This window comes from Gallus gallus, chromosome 1 (genome assembly GCF_016699485.2).
Source record: "Gallus gallus isolate bGalGal1 chromosome 1, bGalGal1.mat.broiler.GRCg7b, whole genome shotgun sequence".
Lineage (NCBI taxonomy): Eukaryota > Metazoa > Chordata > Aves > Galliformes > Phasianidae > Gallus > Gallus gallus.
The window spans coordinates 10,225,714-10,242,596 of record NC_052532.1 but is presented as its reverse complement, the minus strand read 5'-3'; the positions used below and the strand labels follow the sequence as shown (position 1 = coordinate 10,242,596).

Below are 16,883 nucleotides of genomic sequence, written 5' to 3'. Positions count from 1 at the left end.
CAGCTTTCTTGCCCTTCTCTGGATGTATTCAAGCACCTTAACATCCTTTTTATATTGCAGAGCCCAGAATTTCACGCAGTGCTCAAGATGGGGCTGCACCAATGCTAAATATAGTGGCAGAAAAATTGAAGTCTCCTGTCGAACCTCTCATTTACAGTCAGGTTAGCTTCCAGATTACATCAGTTTGCTCAGACCTTGTCTGTTAAGTTGTGAAAATTTCCAAGAGAGGCCTCACAGCATCACTAAGCAACCCTAACTAGTGTTTTAACTAAACTCATGATGATTTATTTCTCATTTTGTTTATATTCTGTTCAATTTTCCCTTGCTTCAGCTTATGAGCGTGGTTTGTTTTGTTTGTTTTTTTGTTTTGTTTTGTTTTGTTTTGTTTTCTGCAGAACTCTGAGTCTGTCTCTATCTTCTCTGCAAACTTCCATCAGGTCTCTAGGAATAACTCATTTCCTGATGTTTAAATAAACCCTCAGCCGCTCCTCAGGGACACTTGCTCTGGCCATTAAAAACTGCACTGACATTCTGTTGGAAGCTCCTCAGTATATCTGGAGGCTCCAAACTGGACACATTTGTCTGACGTGGTCTCACAAGTACCTGAAGACAACAACCCTGTCCTATAACATGCTCCCTACTCATTTATTTTGGCAGATCAGTGTACAGCAACAATGATCATAAAGCTATTTTCCAATTTAAATCTTTAAAGGAAGGTTGTTGATGCCACGGCAAAATCAAATTCCACAGAAAAAAATCAGAACTGAGGTGTACTTCAAACAAGTATTGTTGAGCAGAACTTAGTAACACTGAACATTTTGAGATAAGACCATGTAAAAACCATTTGCTCTGTGTGAAAAAGACATTGTCTGCAGTGTCAGCACTTTCAGTACTTATAAAAGTTGAAGACATCAGATTCATTCATCTTTCTGATTGTACATGTATGTCTGTTTTTTATATAACTGAAAGGCTGGAAGTGGTTCTCAAAGAGCTTCTAATACTGGGAACATATTCTTAAGGTAAGCTTAATAAGAAGAGTTTATATAAGTTTTTTTTTTTTTTTGGCACTCCTCAGTGCCAATGAGGTACGGAATTCAGATAAAAGCATATATGGTGTCTAGGCAACTCAGAGCTTCTTTTTTTCAAACCTTTCAGAGGTTTGCCTTAGGTCAGCAGGGAGGTTGTTATCTGCCAGTGTGTTTTGAGGTTGAGCTTCCTTTAGCAAATACAAGGCACCAACTCTTCTGAGAGACAAAACCAATTAAGAGGCAATCAGTATCTCCAGGTACACTGTGAATCATGAGAGTAATTTCCCTTATTTCTAATGAGCTTTGTGTCAATCACTGAATCTGTGGAACTACTCTGCAGCTGTCTATACCATCCCAGTGGTGCCTATTTTAATTCCTCCCCATGAGATTTGAAGTCTGGGGAGAAGTTTAGTGTAGGTCTTCCCTCAGGAGGAACCAAAAATGAAACATATTTTATCACTAAATTGATCACTAATCCAGGTAGAATTCCTGCATCCTTTCAGGGGGGAGGGGGCAGAAATCTAACATATTTGCAACATGGAATTTGGAGAACATATTCTTAAGATGTGCAAAATTGTTCCTTAATTTGGACTTGTGGTCTGCTTTGCTTTTCATACTTAAGGAAATAAAACTTGATCTTTGTTATCATGTAACATCTGTTATTTTAAGATGGTAATTTTAAATATATATGAGTAAACCGTTGATCCCAAATTTCTCCCACATACAGTTTTTCACTTCCTAATTAGAGCCTTTTCTAATAAAAAGCAAACTGAAACTATCTTGTGCTCCTTGTTAGTTCAAGATAATTATGGAATTTAACACTTCAGATTATAATTACACTTGCTGTTGAGCACAGCAGCCACCTCAGAACAGCAGACCAAATCACATTAACATTTGTTTTTTCAAATAAAGTTAAATATGCTTAAAATTTACTTCTTGATGCATATAGAATAACATTTTACAGTAAACGTTATTTAATGTCTGTTGGAGATAGACCCTGCTGATAAGATTCATTTGTCTGAATGTTGATGTGTGTATGTGAGCCAGATGTCAAGGCTCCCTTTAAAGCACAAGGAAAGCAAGTTCTCTTCTAAAATGTGGTTTGTTTTATTTGCAAATATATCTTTAAAACAGGACAGATGAACTGTACCTTCAAAATGGCACTTTCTTTCCACTGACTGCAAAAGCCTTGCCTAAGTGGCTGGTCATCCCATAAATCCCATGACAAATTTCCTCATTGTACTATCTAGTTTAGAGGTCCCAGCTGTAGAAAGATACTGGATTAGATGTTTTGGTATATCAGACAAAAGTCTAGATTTTTAATTAGAGAATAGATATAGAAATTGAATGAGTATGAGGCTCAAATAAAATCTTTACTATTCAGAGAAATTCCTAGACTACTTAAAGGATCAGAACAGAAATGTTCTTATCCAATTTTCAGATTCAAAAGAAGTTGCCAATGAAATCAGTAATATTTAAATTACTGTAAGACTAGTAAACCAATAGAAAACATGAAAAGTTAATTGCAAAGCTGAGTGAGATTAGTGAAATACATTGCTTTTCTAACTGAGATTTAGTTTGATACATAGGGCTCATCTCATTGAAGATTTTTCCTATTCATTGCAATCACAGTGGTTTTTATTTTTCAGATTATGAAAGCTCATGAAACAAAGGTGATATTTTAAATAATGAAGACTCCTGCAGAAAGAGAGGAAGCAACTGATCTACAACTGGGTGTTTTTTCTAACCACGTAGGATGATTACTAGATCATGTTATGCATACGTACATGTGCACATTGAAGTATACATATGCATGTGAATGTGATTCATTCATTTATAGATGTGTGTTCCTGTGTATGTATACTGGCACTCATACATATGCATATATATGAATATGAATATATTTGCATATACATATGCATATAAATCATTGAAATTGACCTAATCCTAGGAATCTATATGTATTAAATCTACCTTGACTCAGCAAAAAGTGTTAGCGTGTGGAATTAATAAATACTGAATCTTCAGACACAAGTTTATAGGATCACTGCTACCTACATTGACTTCAAATTGCTGACTTCACTTTTGTTCCTAACATGCATTATTAATCAAATTTTCCACTTCAAACTGTTCATAAACCTTACCTTCCATTTCAGTCTATCCACTTTTTTACAAAACCCACCGATATTAGTACTGAAACCAACCAGAGGGGCAAAATATTATGGGGTATGGATATTTCTCTAAGACAAGGTGGGTGATCTGAATCCCAACAAGACTGTAGCAAAGGATTCCTTCCTTCTGCATAAGCAAAATTCTGAAACACTGTAGAGCTTATTTAAAGTAAATACAGTACAGTGAATAAGTCCAGTGAAAACCTGTGGTGTTAAAAACAATGGGTGGAATAGGACAAAAGCAATGCTGTGCTAAATAATAGAGTAAAAGCTATGGATTCTGAGCTCAGGGTTGCTCAGAGGACAGGCTTCCCACATTCAGAGATGGTTTCAATTCTCAGCCAGCTAACACACACTGATTCTAATTTTGCTGCACTCCAATATTCTTCAGTGTTGTCCACAGTACTTGAAAGTTTCTCACTGTGATCCTTCTTATGCCTATCTGAGTCTAATAAAATTTCTATGACTTTTATGGGTATATTCTGATCTAAACTGTTCCATGATTTAAATCTAGCCCACTATAACTATTTGACTGTGTATATCACCCTATATATGTCATGATTTCATACACATCTCCCATACTTTTCATTGTTGTGATGTTTGCTATATAAAGCAATGAAATGTATGCATACATCAATTCAGCTCACATAAGATCAGCAAACTAGTATGAGAACAAACCACAGGGGAAAATTAAATGAAAAGAATTACCAAAAAGTTGTTGGACTTCCTTCTATGTGTGGGGGGGTTTACTTATCTTCTTCTCAAAAAAGATTTGAGAAGTTCTTTATCAGAGATTTTCCACCAGCGCAGTGTGGTAGAAAGAGGTAAAATGTTCATTACTGTTCACACTTTTCATGTTTTTATTGCAGAGTGTGGCAGCTGACACATTTCTCTCCTTTATTTCATGAGACCCATTTATATAGACATGAAGAGGATTTCTCAGATTACAGATCACAGGATGACAGAGCAATGTATGTTTTTACATGTGTGTATACACTTTATATCTGTAGAATTATTACTGACAGAAAATTGGATTCTCAAGTGACTTAAGTAGCAAAGTAAGTCCTTAGGTTTATACTTCAGTGTTTCCCTAATTATCTGTTATCTACATTAGCATATAAAGTGGTGCAACAGGAAAAGATCAGTGGTCCAAAGTAGTAAGTTTTGCGGGACCTACATCTATATTGCATATGGTTGGGAGCTTTTCCTTGAAACTGGATTGACTCTGGTCCCTGACACAAATGTTCCATTTCTTCATATGGTCCAGTTCTGTCCAAAAGTCTATCGCTGGTTATGATTATGACATACTCATGGACAGGAGCACATACTATGCTGACCTAGAGAAGATTTCCCAGTTAAGTTTCTCTCAGAATCTTATTTGGATGTACCAAAACTATTCTGAAAAGTAAATCAACACAATGTCAGACAATGTAAAATTGAAGAATATATTTCAAAGCTATGTCACTGCTCTGAATCAAAACAATTATGCAGATGAAGCCTGCATGAACATAACGATGTCAGAAAAACTATTTTTGAAAGTAAAGTAAAGCAGGGAATTTCCTGCTTTTTAGGTCATGGCCAGGGCTGTATTTCAGAGTGGGGCTATGCTCAGTTTGGTTTGTGGGGGGTTTGCAGTGATCCCTGGTATTTTTTTTTTCACTTTAGTTTTGCTTGGAGATTTTTTGCTCTGTATTTTCACCATGTCTTTTAAGTGAACTCTGAAGACTTTTAGCATGCTTACAAACAGGTTAAACTCAATGCAAAATAATACACTGGAAAGTTAAGGATTTTGATCAATACGTAGAAGTTAACAGCATTTTTTTGAGACTACACAAGACTTATTGTCTACCGATGATTCAGACATACTGAATTGATACTGAAGGTAGGACATTCATCTGTCTCAAGTGAAATGAAGATGAATGAAGAATCTGTGACAGACTTACATTTATCTGCAGATGGATATCTATAGTGCTTCTAAGAAGAGTACAGGAGAGATACAGTACCTCTAAGAAAATATACAGAAGGAAAGCATATTCATTCTCTCCTTCAAATCTCATTTTGGATAGAGGCCAATAGCGCTTATGTAATGCATGTTTCAGCTTTATGATATTGCAAATGAGTTGAATACCATTTCAAAATTCATTTTGAAATGACAAAAAATAATAGTTAAGAAGAAAGTATGGCAGGCCAGATGGTCACAGTGTAAATTACCCGACAGATGTAAGCATTTTATTTAGGTTCTAACTCCATTGTCCTATCAAAATGTTGCACAAAATATTGAGGCTCCTCTTTTAAACATCTAAGGTAACTTAGTATCATCAGAAATGTATTTACACAAGACTCTCCAATCAGTACTCTGGAGGCAGTTGAGAGTATATTGCAACCTTTATTTTGTAATGGGAGACTACATTATAACAGTCAGGTTATTCATTCAAATGTCTCATTGAGGAGCCAAAGAACAAGGATACCATTTCTATGTACCCCTACTTAACTTTTTATTATTTATTTAAATTAAAAATCTACATCAAATTTTATAATCTTTTGGGAAAAGAAAAAAAAAAATGATCTGAGAAATTTATTAGCACTGACCTCTATTATAAATATTGGGATTATTCAAGTGAGAATGATTATGCAGTTAAATTCACAAAATGCCTTCAAAAAGGTCTGACCACTTTTTACTTACTTTATAATCATAGTTTCCATTATAAGAATTTCCTTCTTGTAATTATAGCAGGAGTCAGAGAATAATTATCAGTTTTGTTGTATACTTTAAATGTGCCCCATATTTCAGTCGATGCCAGAAAGGGGAAGGAAAGAAGATATGTGTTTCGGTTTCTTCTTGTATTACATTTGGCAAGCCAAGACTCTTCAAGTCTCATATTTGTATAGTTTTGTAAATACAGAGTAGCCCCTTTACTCGGTGGAACAACACCTAAATGAGGTGTTGATAAGGACTGATGAGGAAAGGCTCATACACTCTGTTTCCCAGTCTCTGACTTCAGTTTGATGTGAAAACTCCCTGTGCACAAATGTTCATAAACTCTGTAAATACCAGCTTTCATGTGCAAAAGTATAATGGGTTTAAAAATTACTGGTAACCTATATAGTTTCTTAATTGTAGTAATAGTCAGTATAATTCTCCAGCAAGTTAGTAAGTTTTTCTTCGTGGGAGCATTTGAAGAGAAAGAAAAGTGTATGAGATAAGATACTAAGTCTAGATAGTGTGTAGGCTCCACTTTCTCAATCATGGGAAATTGTGTGAAAAGTACCTTTATATAAAGACAGTTTCTTTGCATATTGTCATAAAACAGGTACAAAACCCCATAGACTTAAGACCAGTATACATACGAAGAGTTAAAGCATCTGTGCCATTCAAGGGTGAAAGCTTCCCTTATCTGTTTTAGCTGTCATGAAAAAATGAACCTTTAAAATGATCATGCTAGTCAGAAGGGCATAATTTGGGGAGGATGTTTGAATAATTGCATTCAGATCACTGAGAATCCAGTACCTTTCAAGAACATAACAGAGTATTGTAACTATAAAGCTAAACACTCAGTCAGACACAACCAAGGGGAATAAATGCTATAGATACGAGATGAGCAACAGGAGAAAACAGAAAGAAGCCATAGCAATATGACTCAGTAGGCACTGATGGAAGTTACATATGGGTCTTTTTCTAGTAAATCCCACAAACTGACTAATTATTGTAGCCAATATGGTACCAGAAAATATGTGAAATTCTAGGCACTATGGCAATGTGAAACATGAAATATGATGGCAGATGTACAAATTGGGTGTTCAACTCAGGAGATCTGCAGGAATTTTCAGTTTTTTCAAGGCACAGGAATTCAGTCATGCTACGTTATTATCACATCCCAACCAGTCAGATTGCAAAGCCAAAGAGGCAGTCGAAACATAAAGAAAACTTAAAAAATAATAATAATAAAATTATATTTCATTCTATTATATAATAAATAATATATATATATATAATAAAATGATATTTCATTAAACTATATATATAATAATAAATGTATATATAATGGGCAGGATGCCCAAAACTTTCTGAAACAGCAACTTTACTAGAGCACAAAGTCCTTTAGCCTCTGAATCCTTGTAAACAAACAGTAAAATGCAACCTACTCTGGAAACACAGCACATCACTTCCAACAATGACATTTATCTTAGTCCTCTTTTTGTTTCCTTCTCTCCCACTCAGAGACGTAGTGGTACCAGAAGAATTAATGCACAAAAGGAAAGAGTACTCTATAATATCCTAAAGGAGTTTCAAATGCCTACACAGGACAAACTGTTCGGAGTTCTTTAGCAGAAATATGAACTTGGAGATTTTCCAGAATAGAAAAATCATTATTCACATTTTTAAAATGGAAAGTGTTTCATTAAAACTATGAGTCTCTAAGCCTACTATCATGAGATGAAACAATGGATCATTATCGTAAGCATATGCATCTATATATGAAAAAGGGACAAAGCATAATGTTGTAATTATAGTTATGACACCAGATTCTTTACTATGAGAATCAGAAGAATCTATTGTTTCATCACAGAAAAGATTCATATTAATTCTAACACATTGATTTTCAAAACTTCTGTCCTGAAGCAAAACTTACAGTGTAATAATTCTAAGCTAAATACTAAATTAAATAACAACTAAAGATTAATTTTAGCCTGCCTTGTGATCGCACCTAGAAATGCTCTAACCATCTGTACTCCAAGATAACTGTTCAAACATCAGTCTAAAAAAGGATTTATATTACAAAAACAGATGGGGGAAAAAACGCTATTTCTGAATGCCAACGTAATAATATAACTTATATGCTTGTTATAAATTAACTAATAAAAGAAATAATGAATGAATAATCTTCTAAATCATATACAATGAAATGCAATACCATCTTATTTCAAATGTTATATACATTAAGAAGTTACAAAGAATTATTAATTGTAGGAGTAGGCTATGATGCATGTAAATATATATTTTAACTATTTTAGGTAGATTCAATAAAAGTGATGCTCTGTTAGAGAACTGTCTACTAGAAGTAATTGTATCATCTACAAGAACACTTACAAACACATATTTATAAGGAGTGCTTGCTAAAATGTGCTGTTTGTGAGAGGAAAAGCTTGAATTTTGGAATTTGCTTTCTATCTTAGAGTATTAATTTCAACAAGAAAGACTGGGCAAGAAAAGAAAAGAAAAGAAAAGAAAAGAAAAGAAAAGAAAAGAAAAGAAAAGAAAAGAAAAGAAAAGAAAAGAAAAGAAAAGAAAAGAAAAGAAAAGAAAAGAAAAGGACTGTTAAGTTCTACAACAGTCTGCCAAATTAAAGTACCTATCACAGCTAAGATTTTTGATGCAGGTTAGGGAAGTCTTTTAGGAACAATAATATGTTTTGAAGCAATGGGATAATTTCTTGAGATTCCCTTAATCTCAATCCTTATTTGCTTTTTTGGTGTTGAAAGTTACCTTTATTAACTGATATTGGTAGTAAAATGTGTCTGTAGCTATTCAGTCAAGTTTCCTTCACAACCATATCTTTCCAAAACATGGTTTATATAGTTTTTTTTTCAAAAGTCCTAATGCTTTGTTTTGTTTAGCTTTGTTTTCAGAAATAATACCATATATCTGTATCAAAGCTTTGATGGTATTCCTAGCAGTATTATTCTTAAGCACAAACCCTCTTACCTTCTTACCCCACTACCCCTCAAAGGAATCACCAGAAAAGCCTCTTGAAAGTCCCATGGAACAGTGCTTCAGTGAAGGTGCAGTTAAGAGCTAGACCAAGAAAAGCAATTAATAACAAGGCAGGAAAATTATCTTTCAAAATGATTATTGAAGCACTATTTCAAAGGATTATGTTTTAGTTTTGAGTTGAAATCCATTTGTTTTCAGGTTTTTCTATTTTTCCCTTGGCTTGTTTGTTTTAATATTTGATTGTTTTCTACAGAATTCATGGGACTTTTAAAATGGAAGTTTTTAAAAAAATCAGCCACACTAAAATTTTCTTGACAAATGATTTAATGGCTAGTACCCATCCAGTCCCAGTTCATAAATAAGTGGCACAGACAGACTGGCTATCCACTAGTTAATTACAGTAATGCACTGTGGATTGTTTACTTCTCTTTTAATGGCACCTTATAGTAACCACTTGGTAACAGGATTCTTTATCATTATATAAAGTAATGTTTTTTATCACATGAGTACAAGAATGTGGAAGGTTATCTTGCTTCATTTTCCTCTGGTTGCAGTCTTTATTCTTATCTAAATTCTTCCTGATTATTTTCAGGAAAACCAGTTGGGTTATCCTGGCAAATACCTCAGGAAGACAGCACTAATTGTTCCAACTGTTACTGGAGAGCCAGATGGGCAAAGTAGACTACTGGGCCAATAAGTGATTTTTGAAACAAATATTTTCCAGAAGCTAATCATTTTTAGGTTTATGATACTGTTGTTTTTTATCTTGAATCCTTCAAATTAGTGTCATTTTTAGGTATTAATAGTATGGCTATTCCAAGTTTGAGGAAGCATGTATGAAATGTTACAGATAGCTTAAAACAGAAAAATAAAAATAAAAATAAATCATTTTTGTGCTGCTGAATAGTCAAAGGTACAGAAGAAACCACTGCCAAAGATTAAATGTATTTCCTCTAAAAAAAAAAACAAAAAAACCACCTTGCCTGAATGTGCAGTTGTACCCAGACAATTATTCGCAGAGGAAAGGAGCATTTTTAGTTCCTATGTTGAGCTGCCCAATAATCATTGTCATGCCTTTCTAATCTGCCCTCTTTACTCATTTTGCAGGTTGTGTCTCTTCCCCATAGCCAACACTCTGGAAGAAGTAAGTTATTATAATCTTCCTATTTACTGACAGAAAAATCAACAAATGTGGTTGGTTTATTAATTAGAAAAAGAACTGTTAGAAACTAGCAAAGAATTTCCCTTATACAATAGGACCTGAATATGTAATACATTGAATATTTAGAGTCATCATATGGTTGATGAAGAGTTTTAAATATCTGAAGGGGCAAATTATGGCACGTAAACTAGATTCTAATGCACCTTGTAGCTCTGGCATGAAGTGATGTTTTACAATCCCCCATAAAAATGAGGATGGAGCCCCAAATTGTAGTCTAAGAGTTCTTTTATCACTTTATTTTTTTGCATTTTCATTCCTAAATTATGGTGCTTCTCCATTAAATATCAAAGAACTTATTTCAAACGTAAAACAAGTGGGTGAATGTTTTATCATCTGGCTTCCTTTATACACCTCTGTGGGGCAAGTGTCTATAAATGTAATGTTTCCCTTTGTTTCTTTCTTCTTTCCTTCCTTTATTTCTTTCTTCTGAGGGACAGATAACTAGATAATTTTTTTCTGTCACTCGTTTTATATGACCTAAAATGGGGTTATATTTCTCAGTAGTTACCTTCTAACACATACAAAGATGTAAATCAGACTGGATTATACAAAAGAATGTATATTACATAATTTCTATATTTAATATGATCTCTGTCTTACACTACTTTATAGTCTCAATGTTTTCATTCAAAGCCAGTATTACTTGTACAAATGCAATAAAAGCCACCTTAATTTTAATTCATCAAGAAGTCAGAAATTAAAAATAGCCTACGTCATGAACATTAAGTATCTTACTATATTTTGTTTCACAATCCTATTTTTTTTCTGTGAAATGATACAGATAACTGCAAGAAAATTTTCTTATCTTCACTGAAATATATTTTTCATGCTATGAAACTAAAACATCAAAGAAGAGTTTGTGAATAGGCAAGAATTAAAACATCTCAGTGACTGCATTTTGATTAGCGCTTAATAAATTACTATACTTTTTTCTTTTATTCCCCTCTTATTTTTATACTTCTGGTTGAAGTTATGGAATTATTATATTTTCTATCTGAACATACTCAGAAGGACTGACATTATAGTTTTGATATTGCAAGTACTGGAATTAAAAATAATAATAAAATAGAATGCTAAATTTTTCAAGTGTGGAGACATGCAAATTGATTTAATCAACTTCTAATAACCTTATTTTCTTCTCAGTTATATCACAGTGAGTCCTTTTGCTCAGTCAGAGTTACTCTAGCCTAAATAAACAGCAAGTAAGGGAAGAATGAATTTATACATTTCTCTGCATTTTAATTATTTTAAGAATGTGGCAATAGTTAGTTGGGCCTGTGCTGTCAGTTTATCTCATGGTGTTGCATATTGAGAACATGAAAATAATGATACATGCCTTGTTTTACTCAAGGGCTAATCCATATATTACTCCTGGGAATCTCTTCAAGAGAAAGGATAATACAGTTTGCAAGGTCAGTTTCTCAATTTGCTGTATGTATTCCAGGCAGGTATGATGCATTCCTGTTCATCAGAACAATTCCAAAGCTACAACAGAGTGATGTTCTGCCCCTGTTTTAAGGTTTGATTTCTATTTCATGCTTTTTTTTTTTTTTTTTCCTTTTATTCTTTTTTTTCTTTTCCTGAGAAATAAAGGTTACACTGTGTCAATTGATGAAATTGTTGAGATCATTAAATCCTTGTTTCTTAGTTTATTATCCAGACTGATAAACCACACAGCTCAAAAATTATGGAAAATAAAAAGTTCTGTTTTTTAGGTTAGACTGCTCTGACTATATGAAATAAAAAACATGGAATCGTAATTTTTTTTTTTGTTAATGCATGATGTCATCACCACATTATTTTTCATCTGTAACTAGAGAAAATATATAGCATGCAAAAAAAAAAAAAAAAGAAAAAGAAAAAAAGAAAGAAAGAAAGAAGGAAAGAAAAACATTGTGAGTTCATGAATAGTTATGTAAACCATGAGTACTTATCACTAGCATATTATCTTCCAGAAGTTCAGTAAATAAATATTTATTGTTAGAAACATTTATTGTTTTGAAACATTACAAATCTATCCGTTATGCTTGAATCTGGAAATAGGTCTACAAAACCCTTACTAGAACATTCTGGAATTTTCTGACCAAGTTGACAGTCAAAGAACCAGTGGAAATTTCAGAAAGTGAGCCTTTGGTCCATGGCAGAACTGCATAGAGAAGTGCTTGGAATTCAGTACTCATACTGGATGGAAATTTAAAGAAAAAGTGAATAACAGCACTCTGTTGGAAGACATGGATAAAGAGTCACTCTGTTCCTATAAGAAATTTACTATTTTGTGTATGGAAGCAAGGCCAAGCATGGAGTATGACAAGCTTTGCAAGTATGTGTTGACTCCAAATACGGAATGAGTGAAGGCATGTCATGTTTACTGATGCTTCTTATAACACGTTTTGTATTTTCTAAAAGAACATTCATTTCATATGGACCTCTGAAATGCAAAATTGTTATCTTACATGTACACAGCATCTTCAAAAGGAGAAGCTTCAAAATTTACTTATAGCAAACTATTTTAGTTAAAATGCTATTTATATCTGTACAACTCTTTTCTATTAGAAATAATTGCAGCTGGAATTATCTTGCAGATAAGCAGTTTTGAAATTCAAGAAAATAATGTGCCCTACATATTTCTTAATTTGAAAAATAGTTGGTAGGTGGAAAATATAATGTATGATCTGTTGGCTGAGTAGATACGTAGGGTACATAAACCAATCATGATCTAAGACTGAATCAATATATTAATCATGTGCTTTTAATTGTTACTTTCAATCCTTACAAGGAACACGACTGTTATTTTGTCTGTAATGTCTGTAATATTCCAGAGACATGTCATAAGCAAACTTTAAACAAAAGATATTGCACTTTCCAAAGTGAATAAAGAAACTGGTATGCATAACTTAATGAAGATCACAATATGTACCGTAAGATTTACTGAAATTTAAGAAGATGAAGTTTTTCATCTGCTCAAGGCAGAACGTCAAGTATAAGATAGCATGCAACAATGCATATCATAAAAATAACAGTGTCGAAGAACAAAACTCTGAATTATTTTATATTCTTAACTAGTATGAAAATACAGAAAATGACAAGATGATATGTTCAGAGAAACAAAGATTATCATAGCAATACTCACAGTTATTTATATTGACCATTTGGTTGTTTCAGCAAAGTAAGTAGTACTGTTTACTGATATTTGCTTACTTGGTACATTTTCATAGCACAAAAATTATTTCCAACAAAACATTAGCACATTTCTCAGGTCAGTAAACAATTACAAAAAGGAGTTTTATTTTTTCCCTGATTATTCCACTAGCGTACATTCTGATGTTGTACTCTGATGAGCTGAACATGAAGTCTGTTGCCACAGTATTGATCCAGCTGCCTAAACACCAGTTTTCATTGTCATTTGAGAGTCCTACCTTCCCTTGCCTCCTGCTACCCATCTTAAACACCTTGTTTGTGTAAGTTCCCTGGCATATTTCTAAGCCTGTGTGAATGGCTAGCATGACTAAAATATTTCAAATATCAGTAGGTGCGCATGTTTAAGAAATTACATTCCTTCAACACTATTTTAAAGAGAGTAATCTATATGCTACTTTTCACAGAAGTCACTCATTAAGAGTATTTCAAAATATAAAAAATAGTACTAGAATTATAAGTTTTTAAGTATAATGCTAAATTCTTATCTGCAATGAGAAAATAAATAAATTCTCATTGCTATGAGAGCCACCATTCAATAAAAAATGGGAATAAATATTTACTTCTAATTAATTGTGGAGCTGATCTGGTCCATAACATAGACTATGCATGCTACAGAGAAGATATCATCTGACCTGTAAGACTTTTTCATTCACTTTTGTTCATTTACGAAAATAATACCACAATATTTCTATAATATTGAAATACTTCTTTTGGTTAATATAGAATTCATCTAAATTCTGAACGACATCCCCAAAATATAATTGTATTTACATGCTTAAAAAGAAAAGCTTTCCAGCCTTTGGTTTGTTTTATCATTTGAAATTGATCTGTTTCCACTTCGCCAACCGGAAGTCAGACACAAAAAATTTGGCTGCCCCCCAGCTTCTCTCAGTGGGGAAAAACAATGCTTATTGAAGATCACTCTTGTATTTCTATTTTCTAGATTTGTAATTCAAGTGATTGAATTAGAGTCTTCAATTTAAGGGATCTGGGCTGCATCATAAGCAAAAATTAGGGAATTGAAGATCTTGAGCCATTTGCAGACTTTAAAGATGAGCAGAAGTATGCCTTTGGCTGGAAACAAACTTTGAGTGACTGAATGTTAAATACAAATCTTTTTGAAACTTTGAAAAGAGTTGGACACTTATATCTTCTTTTGGAGTAATATTATTTATCAGTCCAAAATCCATTATATTAAAACATTTTGTGTATGTATTTACTGAATTTTATGATCTAAAACATGAATTAAGGGGCAATTTATGCTAAATATAATGATGAAAAACTATTTGTTTACAATTATCTTTTTGTATTAAACACACCATAACAAAATAAAAATGGAAAATTCCTGATTTCCCATTTTCTTCCCACCACCTCTCTTTTCAAAGTAGTTTGTTTTAAAAATATTTATAAGAACCCTTGAATAAATTGAAGTTTGATAAGCAGCTGAATTTGGATTTTTGCATGATAGATTAAATATTTAAGGATTTAGCAAAATGCATACACACAGTCAGGATTCTTACTTTGAAAAAGAGAGTTTTACTGCTGCGCCCTTCAAATGCTCATTTGATTTCTTCAAATCCGTGCAAAACTAGATTATTTTTACCTCAAATATAGTAACAGCAATTATTAACCCATGTAAACAGATTGCAGAAACCTGATAAATAATTTTTTTTTAAGGCTGAACTTAAAGTGATTTCAATTGTGTATATAAATTTCAGTTCATGAATTAATTAAAACCCAAAGTAGTGCTGAAATTCATTCAAGCGATAAAAAATATTATTTTAATAATAAAATGAAGGTCACAATAATTAGGTTTTATATTTGAGGTCAACAGAAGCATATACTTGAAAGAAAATACCTTGCATGTAAAGGGAAATGGAATTTTCCTAACATATCCTTCAATACAAAACACTGACTCTTAATTTTCATGCAATTGTCCATTATTATACACAATGATCACATCACACATGTATCTTTCAACAGCCATCCTGTCAGGCTCTTTCCAGCTCCAATACTACAATGGCTCCTTTGGTAGAATCACATTCATACAAAAAAAATTCACTCTAGATTTCTCAATCAGATAAGTGTTTCACTATAATTTAAGTGCAGTGGTCAAGCTTGATGTTCAGCTAACATTTTCATTTAATTTTAGTGTTTTATATAGTCAACAAGGTTAATTTCTTCATGAAATATTCTGAAATCCTATAAAAATAGAGCCTGACAGCCACTGGATGTTTTCTACCAATTTAATGGGTATTGAGTCAGCTCCATACTTCTAATTTTTTTTATTCCAATACTATGAAAAGCAATGAACATTGAATGACAGACATTATTCATTGCAATCTATTTAATTACTTTAAATAAACAGGTAAAACAAGCTTCTCATTTCAACTGAAGACTCATTACATTGGTGCTATGTGCAAAGGGCCTTTAGAATAAATGAAAGAGAGAATCTTAATCTATAATACAAAGAGAGCTTAAGCTAATCTTTCATAACATAACAATTAAGAGAAATCATCATATCAGTTTTATAAATAGAAGGGAATACCACTGTAGCGTTGTTTGTATTTCTTTTTACCTTCTGCATCAGTTAATCCCACTCCCGACTGCTTTATTGGTTCTTGTCCATTCTGGCTCATCTTCCCTCTGTTAAAAAAGGAAAATGGTCATAGCTGTCAATAAGACCATGAAGAAATGAGATCTAAGCAAATGGTGTACCCATGCCAAAGAATCTTGGCTTGGCACAAGATTAATTTTATTGAAAAGAAATGAAATAAATGTATACATATGTAAATTCAAGAAAAAATAAAGAGGACAAAAGCTTTTTTTCTACTGCTATTTAAACAGATCACATCACTTTTTGTTTTGTTTTGTTTTTGTTTTGGAGACAACTGCTATCACATCTTATTAAGCCTGTGCATTCCTGAAGAACAGAGCAATCAGGGGCTGTTTGCAACCTGCCTCCCATCAGTCTGGGGTTCTGCAAGCAGTCTGTATAGCTCTTCACCTCACTTTATCCTGTTATGTTGAATGCTGAGGTATTGAAGAAGTTGCTATTTGTTCTACAATATCATTACCGCAAAGGTAGAGTTTGTTTGTGCTAAGTATTTTCTTTCAGTGACAGATTTTACAATACAGGTTTGGTTCATCATAGGAAATAAGATATGAGATTTATCTTAAAGCAAGGTGAGTGGAATAAAGCATGTGCTGGTGGACCCTGAATGTAGAAAGGATCTAACGTGTATGAGAGTCTAGTTGTCTATTTTCTGTTTATGAATGTTATGTCAAAAAGTTTTTATTTCCTTTTTTAATCTTTAAACATACTTGTAAGCTCTAAGGCATGGTATTAACCACCATCAAAAACACATCCGCTACTGTGAGTTATTTATGTTACAAAGCATATAATGTGCATGATAAAAGAATTATTATTCCCTACATATTGTTCAGTTGCTTTTTACATTTGCATCCTAAATTAATATTATTTTACAGACATTCACAGAATCATAAAATGCCCTGGTTTGGAAGGGACCTCAAAGATCGTCTAGTTCCTA

The 16,883-nt window shown here is 33.0% G+C and overlaps 1 protein-coding gene across 6 annotated transcripts in view; it reads right to left on the bottom strand.

The window, feature by feature from the left end:
* PCLO (piccolo presynaptic cytomatrix protein) overlaps nt 1-16,883 on the bottom strand; it is a 330,682-nt gene that overhangs the window by 27,139 nt on the left and 286,660 nt on the right. For all 6 annotated transcript variants that reach the window (XM_040665411.2, XM_040665421.2, XM_040665430.2 and 3 more), the window contains 1 exon segment: nt 15,911-15,978. In XM_040665411.2, coding sequence (XP_040521345.1) covers nt 15,911-15,978 — 68 coding nt within the window.